This window comes from Mustelus asterias, chromosome 2, assembly GCF_964213995.1.
Source record: "Mustelus asterias chromosome 2, sMusAst1.hap1.1, whole genome shotgun sequence".
NCBI classification, from domain to species: domain Eukaryota; kingdom Metazoa; phylum Chordata; class Chondrichthyes; order Carcharhiniformes; family Triakidae; genus Mustelus; species Mustelus asterias.
The window spans coordinates 65,479,336-65,506,841 of record NC_135802.1 but is presented as its reverse complement, the minus strand read 5'-3'; the positions used below and the strand labels follow the sequence as shown (position 1 = coordinate 65,506,841).

Here is a 27,506-nt window from a genome sequence, read left to right as displayed (position 1 = left end):
CCACAGTATTTATATGGCTGGTTGAGATTAGTTTCTGGTTTATGGTCACCTCCCCAGCGATGTTAATGGTAGGGATTCAGCAATGCTAATGTGGTTGAACGTCAACAGGAAATGGTTACATTCTCCCTTGTTGGGAGCTGGTGATTACCTGACACATGTATGGAGCGAATGTTACTTGCCACTTATCAGTCCAAATCTGAATTTTGTCCAGGCCTGCATCACTGTCTGAGAATCAGTATCTGTGAATGCATCTAACACTGTGCAATCATCAGCAAACATCCCATTTCTGACCCTACACTGGAGGGAAGGTCATTGATGGAGAATCCAACAACCATAGGCACAGTCCTTCGAACTAGGACATCACTGAGAGTTTCTGAAATATTTGGTTACCAACAACCACAACCATCTTGCTTTGTTTAGGTATGACACCACCCAGTGGCGAGTTGTCTATCCAAAATCTGCCTTGAATAATTCAATGACCCAGACTACACTTCTTTCTAGGGAAGAAGTTTCCACATTCTAACAATCCTCTGAGAGAAAAATCTTCTCATCTCCATCTTAAACTTTTATTACCTTTAAACTTGCCTCCTAGTTCGAGTCTATCCCACAAGTGAAAATATCCTCCTGGTATCGACTCATCAAGTCCCCTCAGGATCCTATATGTTTCAATAAAATCACCCCTAATTCTTCTAAACTCCAATGGTTGTGGCAAAAACAGAAAATACTGAAAAATCTCAGCAAGGTTCAATGGTTGTGCGACTGCTTAGCTCCATCTATAGGGTGCTGCTTAGCTTCACCAAGTTGGCACCTTACTTATAGGTGGCTGGTGCTTTTCCTGGCTTGCTCTACTACACTTGTTATTGAGCTGCAAGATCTGTTCTGAACCTATTCCATTTAGCAGTGGCAGTGCCAGATAACATGATGGATGTATTCTCACTACAATGATGGGATTCAGTGTCCATAAGGTGGTCATTCCTGCCAATACTGTCATTGACAGATGCATTTGCAATAGGTAGACTAGTGAGGACAAGGTCTGATAGGTTTTTCCTTTGCATTGATTCTCTCACCATCAGCTAGGGCCTGTCTGGCAGATGTCCTTCAGAACTTGGATAGCTATTTCAGTAGTGGTACTAACCAAGCCACTTTGAGATGACAACTGAAGCACCCACCGAGAGAACATTCTGTGTGCTTGACATGTTCGGTACTTTTTCCAAATGGTGTTCGAAATGAAGGAGTACCAATTCATCAGCTGAGTGAAGGCAATAGATGATAAGCAGTAAGAATTTCCTTGGGTATGTTTGATTTGAGGCTTTGAGACTTCAGAGTTAATGTCGAGGTCATACTCCCTCCCAACTATAATACCTGTTCTGTTACCTTTGGTGGAACAGAAAAAAGCCAGGACTACTGATGGAGAAATATAGGATATAAGCTGAAAAGTATGATTCTGAAAGTATGACTAGGTCAAGCTCAATTAGTCTGTGAGACATCCTCCCAATTTTGACACTAGCCCCAAATGTTACGAAAGAGGCTTTGCATATACTGGTTTTACCTTTATTGTATTCAACTTTTTTTTGTAGGGTTCTGAAGACAGTCGGGTCAATCACATCACTGTGCATTTGGTGTCACATATAAACCAAACTGTGCAAGGACAGCAGATTTCCTTCCCTGAAGAATATTAATAAACCAGATGGGCTCTTACAACAATGAACCCCCAAAATCTTTTATCAACCACTTATAACATTCTGAAACTAAATCATTATATAGCTAGATGTAAATACACTCAGTATAATTCAATTCATTTATCACCTTGCAAAAGTTTAGTTAAATGAAAGTTGCAAACACATTGCAGTAACAACACACTTTCTCCAAGTCTCAGTGGCACTGTAGTCAGATGTTAATAAATGGGCATCCTATGATAAGCACAATGTTGTGCACATCTCTCAATTACAAAGCAAAATTAGATTATGAACTGACCACACTGATATGTCAACTTTGATCTTTCAATTTTATTTTCCCAACCTCTGCCTGAAGCTAGTTGATAAATCAATGATTCGATCTTTCCTGATGGAATTAATATGAGTATAAACGTTATGATTGTTAATTATTGTGCCAAAACTTCTTTTTAATTATAATTTTCCCTTTGAGTCCCTATTATTGTAATTCTTCTATTGAATTCCCATTTATGGTCCAAGCTACCTTAATATCCTAACTGAGAGCAGAGGGGCAATATGCTGATGTTATGTTAATAAATTGCTATATTATTTGAAAATTTCTGTAACAATTGAATCATAGAATCCCTACAGTGCAGAAGGAGGCCATTCAGCCAATCGAGTCTGCACTGACCAGAATCCACCCAGACCCCACTCCTGCAACCCCACATATTTACCCTGCTAATCCCCTGACACTAGGGTCAATTGAGCATGGGCAATCATCCTAACCCACACGTTTCGACTGTGGGAAGAAAACGGAGCACCCGGAGGAAACCCACACAGACATGGGGAGAATGTGTAAAAACTCCACACAGACACTGACCAGAGACCAGAATAGATCCCAGGTCCCTGGTGCTATGAGGCAGCAGTGCTAGCCACTGTGTCACCATGCCGCCCTGGGAGAGCATCAGTAGTGCCTTCTGTTTTTAGATTTGAAACAAGTGGGGTCAATAATCTTTGGACAGAAGTTAAATACAGTAGATTTTTCAAATCTTTGGACAGACACAAATGGTGCATTAACTGCTAAATTTAGGTGGCACTAGTTCTAGCAAATAACAATATCAGTTTCATTGCTCTATTAAAGACAGCAATGCTGGGAAGATACTGGATACTTACAACATGTAGTGCTGAAGAATTTTCATGTCATGCATTTGTATTATTTTCTATTTTAACCTGCTTTATCTTGACATTTTTACTAAGTTACACTCCAAGTCATCTTTAGCTATTATGAATAGTTTAAAGACAAGTCAGAGATTTTTATTATTTCTTAATAAAAAAGCAAAAATATTTTTTTTTATTGAAGATTTTGTGTTACAACCTGTTTTGTGATATTGATGTACATGTCATTGTTTACAAACTTAGGAAGCATCATTAGAATATTCTAGATTGTTCTAGGCTTAGTACTTCCTCAGATATTCTATAACAAATTATAAATTTTCTAATATTTTCTATGTATCTTAATAAGGTCACAGGTTCAATATCAAAAAATATTCATATTAAATGCTTTAGATATAATTGAAGTGAGTCTTACATTTTAAGCTATTAATTCATTGGCTGGTATAAGTACAGGAGTTTACAATGAGGTTTGAGGTATACATTATAGAAACACGCAACATTCTTTGTGGAGCTGTAGCCACACGCTGCTCTTAATTCCATTTTCATCTACTTGTATATGATCACACTACTTCCTCCAGTTTGAATTGTTACTTGCTTTCCCTGAAATAGGACAGAGATACACATTAATACCATGCACTGTGCCAAAGTTATGCAACCAAGAAATCAGAAGGCAATATTAACCATTTCCTGCGTCATCAATCTTTTCCTAACCAAAATAATGAGGTGTTAATTAATTAATCTTCCTGTTCTCAACTAGTCATCAACTGGTAAATGAGGACAGCCCAAGATGGCCAATTTATTTTCCCTGGTTATATGCTAATTTAGAATCAGCTCCACTTTCATCAAACTTCTGTTCTGATGAAGAGTCAGTGACCTGAAACATTAACTGTTTCTCTCTACAAATGCTGCCTGATCTGCTGAGTTTTCCATTTATTTTTTGTTCAGTGCTCAGAGAATTGGCCAAGCTCTCAGTGAAATCTCTGACTTCAAATATTTTTCTGTACAAGTTCCTTGCATTGCACCTGACAACTATTCTCCAGGGTGCGCTAGACTGTTCAAGTTTGGCGATTTACTAATTGAAATTACTTTCCTGTCCTCCTCAAGCCATTAATAAGCTCCTCAATGAGCTTAATGTGAGGCAAGAGGGTTCTCTGTTTCCGCCCCCCCCCTTTGAAAATCATATCACATTCTGGAACCAATGGGATCCTGTGAAGCTCTCTGGGAACATAGACCTGCATTGCCTTGGTTTCACTCTTAGCTATTCAATCATAGCCAAATCATTAACAGCAGTGGCTTATTTTCTTGCCTCGGCTCAGAGACTTCTGGAATCCTCCAAGGAATTTTTTCTTAGCCCCTTCCCAACAATTTGCTGCCCCCTCTGCAAATGAGAGATCAGCTTTCCCATGTACACTGATAAACTCTGAAGCTATGCTATTGACTACACTCTCCCTCCCCAAGCCACTGACTCAGGCAAATCAGGCTCTCCGAAACCTACATCCTATTTAACTGCTTCTGTGTTTCTGACTCAATTTTCTATTCTCTACAAATGTTCCTTAATTCTAACTTTGTAACATTACCCATCTTTGTCCCTATTCCATCTGCCTTTGTCACCTTCAGAGTTCACTATTCTATTGCATGTGCCAGCACATGGTTCCTGAGGTGAGTGATTATGGAGGTGGCATGGAGGATTTAAGGGACAAAGGCTACAGGGCCTAAAATTTCCTTCTTAAACCTCACCTTAAGTCTCATCATCTCTTCCATCTAGACCCTTCCCTTTGACCAAACATTTGTATATCTCTCTTAATATCTGCTTTGTTGGCTCAGTTTGCATTCCTATCCCTGTTAGCAGCTTGCAACACCTTTTTATTTTGATGGCGCTACACAAATGTAATTGGGGTTCAAGTCACAACGCACCAAAGGGCGGCACGGTAGCACAGTGGTCAGCACTGCTGCTTCACAGCTCCAGGGACCTGGGTTCGAATCCCGGCTCGGGTCACTGTCTGTGTGGTGTTTGCACATTCTTCCTGTGTCTGCGTGGGTTTCCTCCCACAGTCCAAAGATGTGCTGGCTAGGTTGATTGGCCATTCTAAATTGCCCCTTAGTGTCCTGGGATGCATAGGTTAGAGGGGTTAGTGGGTAAATATATTGGGATATTGGGATATGTGGATAGGGGCTGGGTGGGATATGTGGATAGGGGCTGGGTGGGATATGTGGATAGGGGCTGGGTGGGATTGTGGTTGGTGCAGACTCGATGGACCGAATGGCCTCTTTCTGCACTGTAGGATTCTATGATGATTCTATGGCAAAACCACTATTTTACAGTCTGAAGGAGGGTGTCAGCTTTGCCTTTTTAAATTGTCAATGGTTTGAAAAACAAGATTGAAATATTTTCAGTTACCTGCATGAGACAGAGAGACTTAATTTTTTGTTATTTAACTACCAATTTAGAATAATAGAATCCCTATAGTGCAGAACGAGGCCATTTGGCCCATCCAGCCTGCACTGACAACAATCCCACCCAGGCCCTATCCCCACATATTTAACTTGCTCGTCCCCCTAACACTAAGGGGCAATTTAGCATGGCTAATCAACCTAGCCCGCACATCTTTGGACCGTGGGAGGAAACCGGAGCACCAGAGAAAACCCACGCAAACACGGGGAGAATTTGCACAGTCACCTGAGGCCGGAATTGAACCCGAGTCCCTGGCGCTCTGAGGCAGCAGTGCTAACCACTGTGGCACCGTGCTGCAACATATAAATAATTCAAAACATTGCAGGGCTGCTCACACCTGGCGAGTGCACAACTTTTACCATGTGGGGATTCCAGGGTACTCCCCATGTACTGAACAACTACACGTTCAGAAAGTGTCACCAAATGCATATAATCAAGCACCATACCTTGGAACACGACGTGAGCTAATGTCACTGAGGTGTATTCATGAGGTTGAGAGCTATGAGGAGAACACATTTCAGGACATGGTCCCACCTTGGTTCTCTGGTGATATGCCCCAGTTTTTGAGGTTTTAGGCTCTGTAGCCTTTGTCCCTTATATCCTCCATGCCACCTCCATAATCACTCACCCAGTATCTGCCTTGGACCTACCTCAGGGATCATGTGCTGGCACATGCAATAGAATAGGGCACCTCTGGAGAGAGAGCAGCGAGAATCATGACCAGAGCACCATAGATGGCGCAAATGTGCAGGAGGGAGGAGAAAAGACTGGAGGGAAATAGAGTTAGGGAATTTCAGAGTTAGGAGAACAGACAGGTGCTGCTTTGATTTTGGTTTGATGTATTGTCACATGTATTGGGATACAGTGAAAAGTATTGTTTCTTGCGTGCTATACAACAAAACATACTAATCATAGAGTACATTGGGGAGAAGGGAAAGAGATGGTACAGAATATAGTGTTACAGTCATAGCTAGAGTGTAGAGAAAGATCAGCATAATATATGGTCGGTCCATTCAAAAGTCTGATGGCAGCAGGGAAGAAGCTGTTCATGAGTCGGTTGGTACGTGATCTCAGATTTTTGTACCTTTTTACCCGATGGAAGAAGGTGGAAGGGAGTATGTCCAGGGTGTGTGGGGTCCTTGATTATGCTGGCTGCTTTTCTGAGGTAGCGGGAAGTGTAGACAGAGTCAATGGATGGGAGACTGGTTTGCGTGATGGACTGGCTATGTTCGCAACCCTTTGTAGTCTGTGGTCAGAGATGTGATTGCAGGATGGTATGTTGCCTCCCTCATGCAAGGGTCATGGATATCACAGACTCTGGAGGGTGAGGGTGCACAGCCAGAAGTATTGATCCACATTGGTGCCAACAATATAGGTAGAAAAGGGGATGAGGTCCTCCAGGCTGTTTAGGGAATTGGGAAATGGAGCAGAACTTCAAAGATAGCAGGACCTCAAAGGCAGTCATCTCCAGATTACTCCTAAAGCCACATGCTAGCAAATAAAGTAATAGAATAGAAGAGCACACAAGATGGCTGGAATGATGGTTCAGGAGGGAGGGCTTTGGATCTCTGAACAGTAGGACCAGTTCTGGGGAAGGTGGGGTTTGTACAAGCCACATAGTCTACATCTGATCAGGACCAGAATGAATGTCCTTATAGAAAGATTTGCCTGTGTTGTTGGGAAGGGTTTAAACAAGATTGGCAGGGGAATGAGAACCTGAGGGCAGATTCAGAAAGGACAAATTCAGAGCGGGGAGCAGGAGACTGAAAATTAGAAAGTGACTTTGAAAGGCAGAAGAACCAAACACTAAAAAAAGTACAGCATTAGGATTTGGCAGGGTGAAAAGACATATATTTAAATACAAGGAGTTCAGCATAGAAAGCCAATGAGCTGAGGGCATAGCATGTTAGCATGATATCACCGCTACAATGGAAACCTAGCTTAAAGAGGGCCTTGTTTGTTGTATACATAAGTAATTTGGACTTAAATGTGGGAGGCATGATTCGGAAATTTGCAGATGACACAGAATTTGGCCATGAAGTTGATCTTCTACAGCTATCAATGCTTTGGTTGGATGTATGGAGAAGTGGCAAATGGAATTCAATCCAGAGAAGTGTGAGGTGATGCATTTTGGGAGGGAAAACAAGGCAAGTGAACACTCAATAAAGGTAGTGGAGGGGTGCGGGGCGGGGAGGGGGGGGGTTACGTGGGGGAAGGGATATTGAGAAGGCATAAGAAGTGAGACATCAGCAATGTGGTTGATTCTCAACTGTCCTTGGGCAACTAGGGATGGGTAATAAATGTGGCCAGCCAGCGATGCCTGTGTCCCACGAATGAATAAATTTAAATTAAACCTTGGAGTGCATTTCCACAGGTCCCTGAAGGTGACAGGACATGTGAAGAAGGCATATGGAATGCTTTCCTTCATTGGACAAGGGAGACAGTACAAAAACAGGGGTGGAATTCTGGATTTGTATAAAAAGTTGGTGAGGTGACAGTTGGAATTTTGTGAATAGTTCTGGCCACCACATGACAGGAAGGACATAATTGCTCTGGAAAGAATATGGAAGAGATTTACAAGAATGTTGCCAGGGCTTGAAAATTGCAACAATGAGGAAAGATTAGATAGGCTGGGGTTGTTTTCCCAAGAACAGTGGAGGCTGAGGGGTGACTTGATCGAGGTGTTCAAGATTGTGAGGGGCCTTGATAGAGTAGACAGGGAAGACCTATTTCTTCTAATAGAGAGGCTGATTACCAGGGAGCACAGATTTACGGTAATTGGTCAGATTAGAAGGGATATTAGAAAAAGCTTTTTGACCCAGCTGTCTGAAATTCTCTGCCCAGATTCGTGGTTGAGGCAGAAACCCTCGACTCATTTAAAAAGGTACCGAGATCTGCACCTGAAATGCCGTAACCTGCAAGGCTATAGACAGAGTGCTGGAAGGTGGGTTTAGGATGAGCAGCTAGTTTTTTCAGGGGGTACAGACATGATGGGCTGAATGGTCTCTCTGCGCCATAACCTTTCTATGGTTCTAAATCAGGAAGTGTTTGACAAGTAAATATTGAAATACAATGCAACTTTTTTTATACCTTATTTCCTGTTTTGGGGTTAATTGCGTGTTCTACACCTGACAAGACAGAAGTTGCTAACCCATTGATGAGACCTGTTGTAGATTGTTGACTGATCACTGTTGGACAACCATAGATTATATGATTTCCTCTTGCAGCATTGCCAGGCTGGATCATTACCACCGGTGCTGCAGGATGTTGCTGGTTCACAACATAGGTTGATCCAGGTCGTTGTTGGTTCACAACATAGGTTGATCCAGGTCGTTGTTGGTTCACAATATAGGTTGATCCAGGTCGCTGTTGGTTCACAACATAGGTTGTTGCATGATTTTGTGGATTGACAACACAAATTGAACTGGGATGCTGCTGGTTGACAAAGTAAGGCAAAGCTGGAGGAGGAGCTGTACTCTGGGGAACATAAACCACTGGTGACTTCTGGTAGCCAGCATATTGAGGAGGTGGTGCTGCTGGGTACGTTGGATACAGTGGATAGGGTGCAGCCGCTCGGTAGTTGGTTTGATATCCGGTAGAAGCAGGTGTTAAAGTTTTCTGATGTACAGCGGGGTAAGGGGGGCAAATCTACAAAATTAAATCGCAAAACAAAATGAACAATCTTCTTTAATAGGAAACTAATTCCTTTATCACATTAAATTAGTTTGGTGCTGGCCATGCATGAAAATAATTCATATTGTTAACTTCACTACCAAAATAAAGTGAATGGTGCATCAAGATTAACAAATATTTCTGTATCAGGGAGTGGGTTGGCTCAGTTGGCAGAACACCTGGTTAACGATGCAGCATGATGTCAACAGTGAGGGTTCAATTCCCATCCCTGCTGAGGTTATTCATGAAGGCCCGCCTTCTCAACCTTGCCCCTCACCTGAGGTGTGGTGATCCTCAAGTTAAATCGCCACCTATTGGCTCTCCCTCTCAAAAGGGGAGAACAGCCTATGGTCATCTGGTAACCTGTCTCCAGGTGACTTCAGGTCTTCTGAGGGCAATCCTGAGATGGAGATGGGGTTGCAATAGCAGGGTTAGTCCCATTTTCTGATTCCTGCCTCTGACATGCAAATCCAGCCCAAAGAGGAAGAAGGTAAAGCTTTGTAGTTACTGTTGACTTAGATCATTGTCCCAAACTGGGTGCGATTCCAGGGCTACGTGAACAAAAGGGCCCCAAGGACAGAATATAATCAGGCAAACTACATCAGGGATTCACTAATTCACTTGTGCCAAGGCCAAGAGGCAGGTTCCTTGGCAACAGGCATTGAAGGGGAGAGGAAATGTGATCAATTCAGTAGTGGATTATAATGATCTGGTGAACTCAAGTGGAGCGCTGATTCTTCTCCCAACTCCACAAAATACAAAAAAGTTCAAAGTTCTTTGCCTTCTTTTTGAGTGGCATCCAGTAGTATTAATGAATGACAAGTTCGGCTACTAAAGACCCAGAAATGCCTGATGGAAATTCTGCATCACAAAACCAATTTACCAATCTGGTTCTGAAATGGTAAAAATGAGGCCCATGCTCAATAAGGAAGGCCCTGGCCTATTTATCAGTGACCTGTGTTGATAGGTGAGTCTCTACTTTGTTAAATCAGTCATCAATACTGATAGAATGGTTGCAGCTATGTTAAAGTTAGCTACTTTTTACTCTACATGTGTAACTAGGTTTAGAAGAAAGTCTGGGTCAAGTTGGATCTCATTCTGCTGTCCTTACACAACTTTCCCTCCCTTAAAAACCAATTCTAGATACTTACATACAAGGAAGACAGAGAATACAATAAATTCACCCCACACCAACTCATTTTAAAGATTAGGTGGAAATGAGTTGGGAGCTGCTTCCTGTGTTAATTAGCAGGATTAAGTTCTGAAAATACCAATCTTTGATTTTATGGAACTTTTACTATATTTTGGTTGCTATCCAGAAATGTTGAGGAGATTCAGGATACCAATGGTTTTGCTGGTTTACTGTATTACATTACAATTGAAACAGGAGAAAACAGCAGTACCTCAGAGTATGCTGGTGGGTTAAAATCATATGGGGATGGCTGAGGAGCGTTTCCATTAAGTCCAGCAGCATTTCCAACACCTAAGTAACAAGATAAATTAAAAACATGATGTAAATATAAATGCGTAATATTAGAGTTAAAAATACATGAGCTATTGCTCCAAACAGTATATGGTTATTGTGTCCAACTGAATAGAAAAAAAGAGGGTGCATGGGAATGGCAGGAGCAAGCAATGTAACACATTTAAAACCATGGACAATAGATTAAGGATTCACTCACATTTCCAGTAAAGGGTATTGCCACTGTCAGAAGTGACAATTAGAAGAAAATCATTCATTGGTTGTGTGTGCCTGTATGAAATAATCAGAGCTCCAAGTTTACCGGTGTAATTTTATATTTCTAAAATTGACTGATTCCAGAGAAGGTAATGGTTGACTTCCCTTGTCACTGCACACAGTAGGAGTAGCAGGGTGGAAAATAATATGCTGCATCCCAGTACAGAGATTATAGAGTCATAGAAATTTACAGCATGGAAACAGGCCCTTCAGCCCAACTTGTCCATGCTGCCCTTTTTTTTTAAACCCCTAAACGAATCCCAATTGCCCGCATTTGGCCCATATCCCTCTATACCCATCTTACCCATGTAACTGTCTAAATGCTTTTTAAAAGACAAAATTGTATCTGCCTCTACTACTACCCCGGCAGCTTGTTCCAGACACTCACCACCCTGTGTGTGAAAAAATTGTCCCTCTGGACCCTTTCACCTTAAACGTACGCCCTCTAGTTTTAGATTCTCCTACCTTTGAGAAAAGATGCTGACTGTCTACCTTATCTATGCCCCTCATTATTTACAGATTTCGATAAGATTACCCCGAAGCATCCTACGCTCCAGAGAAAAAAGTCCCAGTCTATCCAGCCTCTCCTTATAACTCAAACCATCAAGTCCCGGTAGCATCCTAGTAAATCTTTTCTGCACTCTTTCTGATTTAATAATATCCTTTCTATAATAGGGTGGCCAGAACTGTATATTCCAAGTGTGGCCTTACCAATGTCTTGTACATCTTCAACAAGACGTCCCCACTCCTGTATTCAATGTTCTGACTGATGAAACCAAGCATGCTGAATCCCTTCTTCACCACTCTGTCCACCTGTGACTCCACTTTCAAGGAGCTATGAACATGTACCCCTCGATCTCTTTGTTCTGTAACTCTCCCCAATGCCCTACCATTAACTGAGTAAGTCCTGCCCTGGGTTCAATCTACCAAAATGCATCACCTCACATTTATCTAAATTAAACTCCATCTGCCAATATGGCCGGGATTTTATAACCTCGCTCGGGCGAGGCTTGTAAAATCCCGCCCGAGGCCAACGGAGAATTTCGCTCTGCGAGCCTCGACCGCCCCGATTCCGGGACAGGCGTGCCAGTAAAATCCCAGCCTGTGCCTTCCAAATAGTCAGCTCAATTTGAGCATTGCCCCATTATGTTCTGAACAAATATGCAGAAAAAATAATCCTTCAAAATGAGATGCAATGGACAATACCTGATGGATTGTGCACAATTAGTTCTTTGCTCATGTTCTTTAAAATGCAACTGATAGAGTGATGTTAAGAGCACCTGTAGGAACATCTGTTGTGATTGCATTAGCCCAGAAACCTTGTAACTCATAATCTTGTACTGTATTTCAAATGTGAACAATTTTTTAAAAAATGTGCATTTTGTGCTTTGTTTGTGCCAGAAAGGAGCACTCTTGAATCAAAGATAGCATGGTTAAATGCAGATTAATGCTCTCAAGTAAGAAGCAATTCCACCAGCATAATTTGTTATACTTCCTGTACCAGAGTGAGATTCCTAATTCAGTGCCAATCAGATTCCTAATTCAGTGCCAATGGTGCAATTATTTTGGAACTATAGATCGTAACTCAAAAATACATTTTACAAAAGATGCTTACAAGCAAATGGCAAAGCAAACTTTGATCTGGGTTTAATGTTTACTCACATCCCAATGCCCATCTGCACTGGACCTATAGTCTGGCATTAAAAATATTCATAATCAAGCAGTCATATTAGTCACAACTATTATCTATTTGCATTGTCAAGCTTTTGGCTACAGCACCGTAAGTGCTTAGTTTACTGCAGGCTGAAGCAGCTGTGATTGACTTCTTAAGGAGCACTGAATATAAGAAGAAACATATCGCTTCATGAATGTTCTTTTACCTTTTGCACATTTAAGACTTTTTAACTAATTCGAAGTGCTATCAGGTTAGAGTTTGCATTTTAAATAAAGCTGCAGGTGAAGGTGATAGTTGTCTTTAGGTGAAGGCTTTGCTCGAGTGAAATAAGATCTGGGATAATTGAGTCAATGGAAAACACCATGGGTCCCTCTCTAAGCAACAGTGTGTTCCTTACATTAAAACTGGGATTTTCCTTACTGTTCTGAAATCCCCACCAATTGATCTATCAACAGCAGAAAATTGGAAAGAGATTAAAACTGATCTAGATAAAAGCTAAAAACCTTGGGTACAAGATCAGGATGGAAGAGGAGTCGTATCTGACTCAAAAACGTTTACTTGATTTTCTCTCCATAGCTGCTGCCATACCTGATGAATAATTCAAGTACTTTTATTTTTTAAGGCCTGAGCTGCTCCTGGCCTGCATCAAATACCTTTAAGGGTTTAGAAATCATCCTAATCCAAAGTAGAGTCTGTGCAACAGGAGAATCGTAGAGTTAGAGGAGACATATTAACAGGCACTTTGTTTTCCTTTCTCCAAGTTAACTAAGAACGAACCCATACTGTGTAAAATGCATGGCTCATTAAACAAAATTTGGTACTTCTCTACAGAGTGTAACTGGACTTCTCACTGTTTATTAGATTAATTCTTGACCACGTATTACACATCACATTTTCTACAGAATTAGGGTCCTTACAGAAAACAGAACATAGTTACTCCCATCTTCCAGTGGGTTCCCGGGATTCCACCTTTGAGTGGCGATTATCCCTAGATGCTTTCCTCGGTTTTTGTAGAATTGCTTAAAGCCACCACCAGCAGTAAAGCTCATTCCGATGGTTCTTCTTCCCAGTAGCCGTGCCAGAACAAATCTCCTGGAATCTGTAAAAGGCTGCAAGATGCATTTCTTTGTGTGGAGACGGTCCCCCTCCCTCACCCAGTTGTGGTAGCTCGCAAAGCCAAACAGCATTTTCTCTCTGCTGACCGCACTGAGCATTTGCTGTCTGTCTTTGATGTACATTGATTGGCCTTGACAGAAAGTAACAAAAAGTAGAGTAAGGCCAGTGAGGAATTCAGTGGGTGCATGGTCAAGCTACAAAGAATGGGCTGCAATCAGTCGCAAACTGGAAAGGAATTCAGAGTTGGGATCAGCGAAGAGTTGTCAGAAGATCATACGAACTGCTTGCACAAGTTGTTAACAAAAATAAAACAAGTAACACTGACAAGTGTAAAAAAATAGGAAAAAATGTCACATTGCAGATATCACACTTGGTTACAGATAATAAAACATTGAGAATATGAATGCTTTTCAGCTGGAACCTGAAGCTGACAAACAATCATTAAACGCAACCACCCGAAGCTCTATTGAGACAGGATTTAAAGAAATAGTCTACCATGGCAATTAAATATGCCGTGCCTTACATCATATGACACTTTTGACCTGATGACACAGCATATTGCGTGAACTACCAGGTGGTGTATATTAAGTTCATCTGTACACTTTGTTGTTGGGCTCAAAATAAAGCAACAGGATACATACAAATTAAAGGTAAGAAGGAAGTTGAATTGCCCCAGGGGTCTCCCATGGGTCCACTGCAAATTTGGCTGAAGAGCTACAGAAACTCTGCAGTTATTGTGTAAATTATGCCAAAGTTTCCCCCCCCCACTCCACTCTGCCAGGTTTCTGCTGCTTTTCCACTCAAGTTACTCGCACCAGGAAGAAATCTTACAGAAATTCATCCTTTAAGGATTTATGAAAATGACCAATCATGAATGGCAGCTTTAAAAATATCAAGAGAATTGAATCGAAGTATTTTGTGAAAAATGTCATTTTTTTTCTGCTCCACATTTCTACCTCATTCCCTCTCCACCCCTCGATTTGAGCTCCAAATTCTGACTTGGGAAATTGGTTGAGTGAATCTGACAAGTGCCAGAGCTCTGCCCACTGCGCTGAAAATCGGTCCTAACCTCCCTCATCACCTCTTGTAACATGTCACAGCCATAGCATTTATCCACTTTTTCTACTGGTTGACACAAAGCATAAACACAAGAGCTCTCTGGCTGCAAAAGTAAAAGCATCTGAAGCCTATTATAATCCTGTAATTGGAGATTCTTGTTCATCAAACACCAACTGCAGCAAAATCAATAATAGTTTTGCAAAGATCTTACGACACAGCTGTCAATTGAATGGCAATGCCTGAGGCTAGGTCTGATTCTTTGATCTGCTGCAAGGTGGCTTGAATTCATTTTTGTAAACATGAGTAGTTTTCAACTTCAATGGTGCTTTCTAAACTCAGCCAGGTCAGAATGGCAGCTATAATCCCTGAGACCGGTCTGTGGAACATGGATAAGAAAGGATCAATATCCTGTGCCGGTGGGGGGGGTGGGGTGGGGGGGGGGGGGGGGGGGAGCAATGACAGCCCCTTTGAGGTTGTTTTGGAAGTGACGTTTCTCTTTATCATCAGATTATGCGGACCATCAACCTTTGACAATGGCACGGCTGTGTGATCTCTTCCACCAAATGGGAATGAGCAATTGCAGTCACCCACTAAGAGCAAAATAAGGAGGATGGATCTTAAAAAAAGTTGGAAAGAGGTTTAAAAAATATTGATATGAGCTGCAAGATTTCTAAATAGTGGTAAGGGGAGAGAAGGCTAGACTCCCTCCCTCCAGTGTTGCTTAAAAGTTTATCTGCACTTTGATGTCACTGGTAGCTGCAGAGGTAGACAGGGAAAATCGATGGGTAACTGGGTCCTCTCATGCACTCCTCTCCACTCTCATGCAGCAAGGTGATCTGGTCTCAGGCAAAGCAGGGAGGGAAATCCAAGGTGGTGATGGAGGATGTGATCAGCTCTATATTCCTTTATTTACTGCCTGATTTGAGGTGACATAGCAGACAAAATGCAGTCTCTGCATTCAGACTGCCTCAACATAAGAGGAGCTGCTGTTTGAGAGACCACCATCCCCATGCATATTAACTGACTTCCATCTGCTATAGTACAGTGCATTTTCCTCGCTTTGCACACCACAGCTCACAGAAAGCCACAATAACACCCTGTGGACTTTTTGTCCTAGTAAAGTGATACAAGTTACACATTCAGCAATGTATATTTTATCACAGCACAGCGTAACTGAATAAATAAAATCCTCCGATTTTTACTGGTGCATTGGTAATGTTTATTTGTATAGTGCTTTTCACAACATCAGGATGACCCTAATCATTTACAGCCAACAAAGTACTAAAAATGCAGTCACTTTTGTATTGAAGGGAAACATGCAGCCAATCTATACATAACAAGGTCCTACAAATGGCAATGAGATAATGACTAGATCAGCCTTTTCTCTCGAGTGAAGTTAGTTGAGGGAAAATTGCTTGGGGCACTGGGAGAACGTCAAATACTGTCGAGGGATCTTTTAATTCCACCCAAGATGATAGATTAATATTTCATAAGTTTCATAAATGTTTTGAGTTGCATGCAATCAGATAAAATGGGACACATGACAGATATGAAAGGTTATTTTCATGGCAATTGCACCTTGCTATGTAATGCTGATATCCAAATTAGATATTAAATAGCTTTAGCACAATATTGCTGTTGTAGGTAAGAATATGTATCCTTGAATGACATTCAGAAGAAGGGCTGACACTTATGACTCTCCAAGCAGTTCATCTCGGTTGTACCATTTGGGAAGATGTTGTGGAAAGTTAGACAAATCTTCACAGGTAAAATTCAAGGGAAGTCATGTGGGCTGTTTTGGCACACTATTGAGAAACTTGCTGCCACATATACCACCACTGGGTAATTTAGAGATCAAGTACAGTTTTAACAGTTTGTAATAAACCCAATCGGTTATTCTGATTCAGTTTTGCATGAGAATCAGGTAAAACTGACAGACATAAATCAGATCCATGTGACAGGTAGAGCATTTTGTACCAGGATAGTGTGCAATTTCACCCCACGTGACTCTCCTTGAATTTTCACCATCTTGACTGCCCCAACAAAGTAGAAATTGACTATTATGCATCACAGCATCACTGAATTGTTACAGCAAAAAAGGAAGCCATTCATCCTGTTATTTACTTAACTGGGTGCATGATTGTTTCAAGAGCCAGTCACATGATTTGATGGCGATGTCATTAGGGTGTTTTACAGTCTGCTGTTTAGTTTCATATTCTGCTCAATGCAGAGATCTCTTTCCATAAACTTGTTGTGTTACAATCGGTGTGTGCAAACCACATCTTTTATTTTTAAATCCCATAACCCCTGACATTGTTAGGTCATTACGCAGCCCATCATGTCTGTGCCAGTTCTATGAAGGAGCAATTCACACAGTGTCATTCTCTGCTTTCTCCCCTAAATTTTATTTTCAGATAATAATCCAATTCCTTCTTGAATGTCTCCATTGAACCAGTGTTCACTCCACTCTCAGGCAGTGTATTCAAGATTCTAACCATTAGCTGCAAGAAAACACTTTTCCTTTTATCACCATTGTTCTTTTAGCCAATTACCTTAAATCTGTGATTCTCTCGTTTGTGATCCTTCCATTCCCTACCTAGTCTGTTCAAGCCCCTTGTGATTTTGAATACCGTTATCAAATCTCCTTTCAATCTTCTCTTCACCAAGGAAAACAGTGCAATTTCTTCATTCTAAAGTCCCTCATTCCAGAGACCATTCTCATGAATCTACACATATTTGAAATCAGTTCCTGTTACAGGAACAATGTATCATGAGGGTACAGCAGAAAACAGAGTCTGGATTAGCCTGAGATCATACTTGTATAGTTTCTCATGCTCCTTGCAAGATGACGAAAGCTTATTGATTAAATTCCAACTTTTAAAGATAAATCACTGCCCTGAGAGTCTGTAGTCATCAGTTTAATCCAAATAAGAAGATAGCCTGCACATAAATGTTTTGGAAGACATTTCTGAAAGAAAATTGCACATTTCCCAAAAGGCTATCTAGGGAGATGCAATGTCTGCTACAGTACTATGCAACACTGACAAAAAAATCATAAGTTTAAGCATCACTCTGGGAAGGAACACAACTGTACAACTGGCCTCCACATCTCTGCATCCTCCTCATAGTTCACCCAGCTTTGTATCATCTGCAAATTTGGAGATATTACATTTAGTCCCCTCATCTAAATCATTAATATATATTGTGAATAGCTGGGCTCCTAGCACCAATCCCTGCAGTACCCCACTAGTTACTGCCTGCCATTGGAAAATAACCCGTTTATTCCTACTCTTTGTTTCTTGTCTGCCAACCAGTTTTCGATCCATCTCAACTACCCACAATCCCATGCACTTTCATTTTACACACTAATCTCTTATGTGGGTCTTTCCATCCACTGGCTCCCCTTCATCAAGTCTACTAGTTACATCTTTGAAGAATTCCAGTAGGTTTGTCAAGCATGATTTCCCTTTCGTAAATCCATGTTGTGCTATCTGATCTATGGCTGTTTACAAAGTATTCAGATATCAAACCTTTGATAATAGACTCTAGAATTTTCCTCACGACCGACGTCAGGCTGACTGGTCTAGAACTCCCTGTTTTCTCTCTACCTCCATTTTTAAATAGTGGGTTTACATTAGCTACCCTCCGATCTGTACGAACTGTTCCAGGGTCTATAGAGTCATGGATGATGACCACCAATGCATCCATTATTTCTAGGGCCACATCCTTAAGTACTCTGGGTTGTAGATGATCAGACTCTAGGGACTTATCGGCCTTCAATCCCATCAATTTCCCCAACACTACTTCTCTACTAATATTGATTTCCTTCAGTTCTTCCCTCTCATTAAACCTTGTGTTCCCCAACATTTCCGATACATTATTTGTGCCCTCCTTTGTGAAGATAGAACTAACGTATTCAGTTGGTCAGCCATTTCTTTGTTCTCTATTATAAATTCCCTTGTTTCTAACTGCAAGAGACCTACATTTGTCTTCAATATTCTTCTCTTCACGTACCTATAAATCTTTAGTGGTCAGTTTTAAGTTCCTCGCAAGCTTACTCTAGTACACTATCTTCCCCTTCTTAATCAATTCCTTGGTCCTCCTTTGCCAAATTCTAAACTGCTTTCAGTCCTCAGGTCTATTATTTTTTTCTGGCCAATTTGTATGCCTCTTCTGTGGATCTCGTCCATCCATGCATTCTTTGATTGTTTGCCTATCCACTGTCATCCCTTTAAGTAACATTTCCCAATCCACCATTACCAACTCACGCCTCATACCATTGCAGTCTCCTTTATTAAGATTCAGGACACACATCGCAGAATCAACTACGTCACTCTCCAAGTTGATGAAAAATTCTATCAAATTATGGTCACTCATTCCCAAGTGGTCTTGCACAACTCGATTAGTAATTATTTATTTCTCATTAGACAATGCCAGTATAGGATGGCCTGTTCTCTAGTTGGTTCCTCAACATATTGGTACAGAAAATCATCCTGTATACACTACAGGAATTCCTCCTCTACAGTATTGTGACCAATTTGATTTGCCCTGTCTATATGCAGATTAAAATCACCCATGATTACAGATGTTCCTTTATCACATGTGTCTCTAGTTTCCTGTTTATTGCTATTTCCAACATCACCACTACTGTTAGGGGGTCTATATATAATCCCCACTAATGTTTTGTGCCCCTTAGGTGTTTCTCACTCTACCCATACAGATTGCACATCATTGGAGCTAATATCTTTCCTCGCTATTGTGTTCATTTCCTTTTTAACCAGCAATGCAATTCCACCACCTTTTTCTTTTAGTCTGTCCTTTCTAAATACCCCTAGATGTTCAATTCCCATCCCAGGTCACCCTGCCATCATGTCTCTGCAATCCCAACAATATCAACCCATTAACATTTATTTGCACAATCAATTCATCCACTTTATTGAGAATGCTCTACGCGTTAAAGCACAAAGCCTAAAGGCTTGTCTTTTTAACATTACTTGTTCCAATTCCCACTATTTTTCACTGTGGTCCTGTTTGACTCTGGCCTTTGATTTCTCTGCCTATTAATGGCCTCCAAGGTTGATTAGACTCCCAGTATTCTCTATTTGACATAGGAAGTACAGTCACTTCAGTAAAGCAACAAACAACCAATCACAGCAATATGCAAGACCTTAAGGATGGTGGAGGGCTAAAAGAAGGAAGAAATTTGAAAAAAACTACCACATAAAACATTTGTTTATCCCTTCTCCAGTCTAGCATACCAAAACTGCTTTATATTCAAGCTAATTTAAAATAACAAACGCTTTAATGAGGCATCACTGGTTGGGGAATTTATCAGATAGAGTCATTTCCTGGAACAGGCTGAACCACAATCTGTTCCATATCAGTCACTGCTGTTCAAGTTCAGCAGATGCTCCACCTATTGCAACACAACTTTTCAAATTCTTGAAATTTAGCCGAACATATGCAGCTGATGGTGCAGAATCGTAGCAACATTCACTGATTGTATCAAGGCATGTAACAGCAAACTAACTAGATTTGGACAAGGCAATTTTAATGAATTTGAATTGCAGGTGTATGGGTGAACTTGCACGAGAGCTTCCCCCTCAGATGAACTGATCATTTTCTGATCCTAATGTATTTTCAATTTGTCCCTGCTTCAATTCAGGCATTTTTATATTTGATATGCAAGGGGGGAAAAAAGCAATATCAGGCACTGCTGGCAGCTGCAAACCAGAAGCAATCTTCAAAAGGAAAGGAAAAAGACTAAAATCATCCCCTGACTGTTATTTTCTTGCTCTACAACACCAATTGTTTAACTTTAATGTAAAACAACCACACGTCATTATCAATTGCTACTTGTATGGGTGTCGAGAGTAAAACTGGGTACCAGACCTGGAAACAGCATTTTTTAATCGCTTACATAACACAGAACCACTATCAATGGAACTGGCACTCTTTTGGACCGGACACTACCAAAAACTTATCTTCTCTTCTTTGAACAGTACCAGGGGATCTTCGACATCCACCTCAAGATAGCATACAAGACATTGGTTTAATGTCTCATCCGTAAGACAGCATCTGCAATAATACAGCACTCCCAATGTCTGTGGCCAGAAAGGGGGCGAGGGGGGGGGGGGTGCTGGGAATCTATGAAAAAGGCTTTTAAGGCACATTTGAATATTTGTAACATGCCGAAATTTAAACCTATATTAGACTAAAATCCTGACCCCCTCTGTCCAATTTCTTCTTGTGCATGTGCCCCTTTTGACCCATTTGGGGGATGCTCTGCAATTTCACACCTGGTGCTCATGGTACATCATGGTTAACATGCCCAGGGTGCATGAAACCAATCAAATAAGCTAATCCTGTGTTATCATGCTTAATAAGTTCCACCCTGTACAGGCATATTTATTGTCTGAAGAATACCAATACTGATGTTGCAGTACTGGTGCCATATTATTGACTTTTTTGTCCAGTCCTCACTACACAAACACTCTGCTTTCTGTGTTAACAGGCAGATAGTATGAGACCCAAGAAATCTGATGATCTGGAGTGCTGTTTGTGTCCAACGGTTGGGTATTGGGTTAGGGGATTCATTTTGTATATGGAAGACTTTGAGGTTGTGCACTGATTGAGCGCAGTATCGGGAATTTCCGCGTGCAGTATTGAGAATTTTTATGTGGTACCTGATCAATGCAGCAGTTTAAAGATCTGAGCCACTTTCAGTTTCCATTCTCAAACTATTAAAAAGAATGGGCTGCAGACATCAAACAGGAGCTGTACTGCAGTTCAGGAGTGGGGATGGGTGGGGAGAAGAGAGGAAGAGAGAGAGAAGCTTATTCTAACAACCCCCAGGAAGTTGCCCACATTTTTGCCTTTTGGGGCCAAGTTGACCGAATCTGGATGTTGACACATCCCTCCAAACAATTTTTGATCTTAGCTTCAATCCCATTTGTGAACCTCCTTCAGAACTGCACAGCAAACTGAAGAACGTCAGCAGCACAGGTTAAATTTGCACTCCAGCTGAGATAGACATGGGACCTCCTCACCCTGCCAGAATGGAAGATAATGGCAAACCACCACTGACAACTGTCAAGAGAAACTGCTCAGGATGAAATACCAGCAGACAATGAGCCAAGGACCTACCTTCAGGCAGAGTACTTATGGAATGAGTCATTTAACTACAATAGCATTACAAATTGCTGCAATACGTAAGGAATCCGAAACTGTTTCACACTCAGAGAATCAACAGCGACCGTGATTTTTAAAATAAAATCAAGAGGATTTTAAAGATGTGCGGGTTAGGTTGATTAGCGGAGATGGGTGGGGTTAGGATAATAGGGCCTGGGTGGGATGTGTTCTGTACAGACTCAATGGGCCGAATGGCCCCCTTCTATACTGTAGGGATTCTATGATTATGAACAGGATTAAGCAGGTGCTAGGATAAAACCAGCGATCGAGATGCCAACAATTCAACTTTTCATTTCAATCTTTTACTGAACAATTCAACACCCACAAATCATGTGTTTCTGCCAATATTTTCCTCAGTTAAATTTGGTCAATTGAAACAGGGTGAAAAACAATGAATTAAACCTAGTGCACAGAATAAAATATCAGTATGGTTAGAAATCAAGTGTTTGTGGTTTGAAGGTTTTTAATTCAGGTACAAATTTCAGAGTATCTGTCTTATCCTACAAGACGAAGGTCCTCCCTTCAAGAAGCAAGAGGACAGCTGGTATTAGTATATTTAATCATTTTTCTTTCTCAAAGCTAAAATATAATATACAAGGCAGGGGCTCCCCAGATCTGGCTTTAATGAGGCTTATGAAAACTACACTTTCCTTACAGCTGTTACTCTCACGTTGTTGCTGAAGTTCTGATTTCAACAAAAAGAAAATGACATTACACTCCGATTAATACACAAAATTTCAGACACCCTCGTGTGTCCCTCCCTTTCTCAGTTACTGTCTTCCGATTGTTTACTTTTCCTCTTACTCTCTGCCGTTGTCTCTGTTACTTTCCTACATTTTGTGTTTCTTGGTTTCTGTGTTTATGTTCCTTGATTCTTGTTGTTTTCCTTCAACAATATTTCTTGCTTACTCTATTACCTCAGGGATCTCTCGCCGTTGCATCATATTCCCCCACCTGCTATTCTTTGGCTAGTGAACTCTCCCAAATGGTTGATAAGGTCACACATGGGGTAAGTTTTTCCGAGTCCATGCAATTTGTGAGGAAAGCTTAGAATATACCATCAGCTTATTTAAAAAAAAGAACAATTTGTCTAATCAGGGTGACATCTGGGTCCGGGTGCATGGGTACGGTTGCTCAAATGAGGGATGTGAGCCCAAAGCATGTAGCTACTTGGCATGATTAAGAAAATAAATGAAGATGATTGAGACAGTAGGGTTGCCATCATATGTTACATTTGGAATACTGTGTCCAATTCTGGTCACCACTCTCCTTGAAGGACGTGGAGGCTTTGGAGAGAGTACAGAAAAGGTTTACCAGGATGTTGCCTAGTATTTGCTATGAGGAGTGATTGAATAAACTGAGATTATTCTCCCTGGAAAGATGGAGGCTGAGGAGGTGACCTGATAGAAGTTTATAAAATTATGAGATAGGGTGAACAGTTGGAAGCTTTTTCCCAGGGCACTACCAAGTGAGGTGGTTGAGGCAGATATATTAGCGATATTTAAGACTTATCTGGATAGACATATGAACAGATGGAGAATAGAGGGATACAAGCGGTTGGTCTAGATAGGACAACATGATCGGCGCAGGCTTGGAGGACCGAAGGGCCTGTTCCTGTGCTGTACTGTTCTTTGTTCTTTGAAAGCTTCAGAAGAATTAGGAATCTCAGTATTAAAGAGTTATCATAAGGTAACTCATTCACGCAGAATTCACAGGCGTTTTGTTTTTTTTAGTTAGCCCAGAGAAAGTTTCCTTTGGCTCAGGTTTGTCATACAAATATTTGCAGAGACTGCATTCTCTTCTGATGTTCAAAGTGACAATCAGACCAAACAAGCCAATGTCACTAAACTGATGATAGAACCTTGCACATTTTCCACCCATGGCCTAGAACGTGACAAAATGGTTAGATTTTAAACAGTTTGGAAGCATAATTCATTTATTCTTCCACAATATATATTTTCATTAATTTACTTTACAGGAAGGAATTCAAATGACCCAATCACCCCCCCCCCCCCCCAACCTCTCCCACCAGAGGCTGTAACATATGATGGCAATCCTACTGTGCCACAATCATCATCTTCTAGAATCAACACTCCAGCTGGAATTCACTAGAGCAGATTTAGGATCCCTTTTGATTCTCCCTCTCTACTTAGGGGCACTAAAGCATACTATACTACTCTTTCTACAATGTCAACAACAATATCATATATATTTGGTGCATTTAACGTAATAAAATGTCCCAAGACTCTTCACAAGCTAAGACTCCACAGGCAGAAAGGGAATGGGTGACCATCAGGCAGGGTAAGAGGACTAGGCAAGCAGAGTAAGAGAAGTTGGCAGACAGTGCAGGAGCCCCCTGTGGCCATTCCCCTGGAGAACAGATACACCCCTCTGGATACAGTTGAGGGGAAATGACCTCTCAGGGGAAAGCAGTAACAGCTTAATTACTTGCACCAAGGTTGACTCTGCTGAACAGAAGTGTGGGAATGCAATAGTTATAGGGAATTCAATTGAGCATTTGTGTGTCCACAACAAGATAGTATGTTGCTTCCCTGGTGTTGGGGTCAACATTTCTCAGAGCAGCTACAGGACATTCTGGAAGGGGAGGGTGAACAGCCAGTGGTTCTGGTACACATGGGTACCAATGAAATCGGTACAAAAAGGGGGTGAAGTCCTAAAAGCTGAATATAGGGAGTTGAGAAGTAGGACCTCAATGCCACATGCCAGGGTAGAAATACCAGGATATAGCAGATGAATACATGGCTGGAAAAATGGTGCAAGTGGGAGTTTCAGATTCTTGAGACATTGGGACCGGTTCTGGGAAAGATGGGACCAGTACAAACGAGACGAGTTACACCTGGGCAGGGACTGATGTCCGAGAGTGAGTATTTGCTCGTGTGGTTGGGGAGGGTTTAAATTAGATTGGCATGGGGATGGGAACCTAAGCAGGATGACAAGGGAAGAAAAACAAGGACAATAATAAAAGTAAGAACAGTGAAATGCAAAAATGGTAGACAGGGTAATCAAGGACAAGAGACAAATAGGGCCCAAAGAAAAGTTAGGATGATTAAAAATGGCAAAAAGGCTTTGTATGTTAATGCACAAAACATTCAGAATAAGGTAGACAAATTGATGGTGCAAATTGAGGTAAATGGATATGATTTCATAGCCATTGCAGACACATGGTTAAAAGATCAAAACTGGGAAACTACTATCAAGGGACAGAAAGTCAGGAAGGAAGGAAAAGATGGCGAGGTAGCGTGAAATGAGGTCAGTTGTGAGAGATGATCCAGATTCGGATGATGAAGAGTATATTTAGTTGGAGGTTAAAAACAGCAAGTGAAAGAAGACATTGGTAGCAGTGTATCGGCCCTTAAACAGTAGAAAGGATAGAAATCAGCAAAAAATAGAAGCATGTGAAAAGAATAGAGCAATCATTATGGGTGTCTTTAATCTTCATGTTGACTGGGCTAATCAAGCTGGAATGGGTAGTTATGACTACGAGTTCATAGAGCACATTTGGGATAGTTTCCTAGAACAATGTGTCATGGATCCAACCAGGGAACTGGCCATCTTGGAGCTGGTAATGAGTCAGGTTTAATAAATGACCTCAGGATAAAAGATCTCTTAGGAAGTAGTGATCCTAATATTCAGTTTGAGAGTAAAGTTTATTTATTAGTCACAAATAAGGCTTACATTAACAGTGCAATGAAGTTACTGTGAAATTCCCCTATCGCCACACTCCGGCATTTGTTTGGGTCAATGCACCTAACCAGCATGTCTTTCAGACTGTGGGAGGAAACCGGAACACCCGGAGGAAACCCATGCAGACACGGGGAGAACGTGCAAACTCCACACAGACAATGACCCAAGCCGGGAATTGAGTTTGGGATCTCGGCACTGTGAGGCAGCAGTGCTAACCATTGTGCCACCATGAGAGTGAGAAATGTGGGTCAGAAACAACTGTCTTTAACTTAAATAGGGGGAATTGCAATGAAGTGAGGATAGAGTTAACTAAAGTGGACTAGGCAGATAGATTCACAGGAAAGAAAAGTAAGCAAGCGGTGGCAATTAAGGAGATAATTCATGACTCTCAGTAAAAATATACCCCAGTATGGAGAAAAGATTCCAAGAGACGGATTAACCAACCATGGCTAACCAAGAAAGTTGAGAGTATTAAGTTGAAAGAAAAAGCATGTAAGGAGGCCAAAGTCAATGATAGCCCTGAAGACTGAGATAAATTCAAAATGACTAAAAAGTTAATAGAGAAAATAAACTATGAGGGTGAACTAGTAAGGAATATAAGAACTGACAAAAGAGCTTCTTTAAATATATGAAAAGGATGAGAGGTCAAATGAATCTGGGGAGATAGTTATGGGGAACAAGGAAATGGCGGAAGCGTTTTTGCATCAGTCTTTATGGTGGAAGATACTTTGAAGATCCCATAATGCTAAAGAATACAAGGGAAGAATTAAGTACCATCATCATCACTAGAGAAGTAGTATTAGACAATACTAATGGAGCAAAAGGCAGGTACGTCCCTTGGGCTTGATGGCATGCATTCCAAGATCCTAAAAAAAGCAGCTAGAGAGATAGTGGATTCACTTGTTGTAATTTTCCAAAAATCCTTGGATTCTGGAGTATCAGAAAATTGGAAAACTTCCAATATGGCACCCCTGTTCAAAAAGGGAGGGAGGTAAAAAGCAGTTAACTATAGGCTGATTAGCCTAACATCTATTGTTGGAAAAATGTTGGAATCAATTATTAAGGAAGTAATAACACATTTGGAAAATCATAATCTAATCAAGCAGAGTCAGCATGGCTTCATGAAAAGGAAATTGTGTCTGATCAATTTATTAGAGTTTTTCAAAGAAGTCTCAACCAGAGTGGATCGAGAGGAGAGCCAGTAGATGTGTTATATTTGGACTTCCAGAAGGCGTTCGACAAGGTATCCCACAAAAGCTTAAATCATAAGATAAGAGCCCATGTATATTTAAAGTTGAAATAGATACATTTTTGATCAGTAAGGGAATCAAGGGTTACAGTGAAAGGGCAGGAATGTTGGATCAGCCATGATCCTATTGAATGGTGGAGTCAGCTCGAGGGGCCGAATGGCCTACTCCTGTTCCTATTTCTTGTGATGATATGGTCAGAGATCAGCTTTAAGGAGTGTCTTAAAGGAGGAACGAGGGTTGGTAGAGGCAGAAGGACTTCGGGGGGGGGGGGGGGGGAGGGGATCCTATACCATAGGATTTTGGCAATTGTAGGTAAATCACCATTGGTGGAGCTATTGTTCAGAGGCCAGAATTACAGGTGCACAGATAACTGAGGCTTGTAGGTTTGACGGAGATTAGAGAAGTAGAGGTAGGGAGGGGCAGGGTCATGGAGGAAATTGGAAATAATAAGTTTTAAAATGGAGGCCTGTTTATCTGGTGTAGGTGGATGAGACGGGGTGTGGGCGAGAGGGGGTTTAGCGAGTTGGGACACTGACAGTAGAGAGATTTGGAAAACCTCGAGTTTGGTCCTAAATTGGAGCGTCTAAGAACAGATAACGCATAAAAAAACAAACATTTAAGCGTACAGATTTTCTGAACAACAAGTCTTGTTCGAAACAAATTAATATTCACAGGGAATTGTGGCACAAAGACTCCCATACCTGATCCTTTCCCAAATTCTGCCATTGCGGGTGAGCGGAGTTCAAGTTGCAGCCAAACTGGACAAAGCAGTTCACCATGGACTGCCTTCAAATTCCAGAGATACCAAAGAGGAATCAACACT

General features: G+C 41.2%; 1 protein-coding gene across 3 annotated transcripts; it reads right to left on the bottom strand.

The window, feature by feature from the left end:
• Positions 1-1,536: 1,536 nt before the first annotated feature.
• Positions 1,537-27,506, bottom strand: LOC144508507 (uncharacterized). Of its 3 annotated transcripts, none has more exons than XM_078236497.1 (5): positions 27,385-27,506; positions 10,353-10,432; positions 8,607-8,925; positions 8,368-8,573; positions 1,543-3,425 (listed from the first exon to the last, which is right to left on the bottom strand). In XM_078236497.1, exons 1-5 carry the CDS (start codon positions 27,407-27,409, stop codon positions 3,372-3,374), a joined length of 684 nt encoding a protein of 227 aa, XP_078092623.1. In that variant the 5' UTR covers positions 27,410-27,506; the 3' UTR covers positions 1,543-3,371. The 3 variants fall into 3 exon arrangements, with proteins under 3 accessions (XP_078092615.1, XP_078092623.1, XP_078092632.1); XM_078236506.1 differs by having other exon boundaries at positions 8,640-8,925; XM_078236489.1 differs by having other exon boundaries at positions 1,537-3,425; positions 8,368-8,925.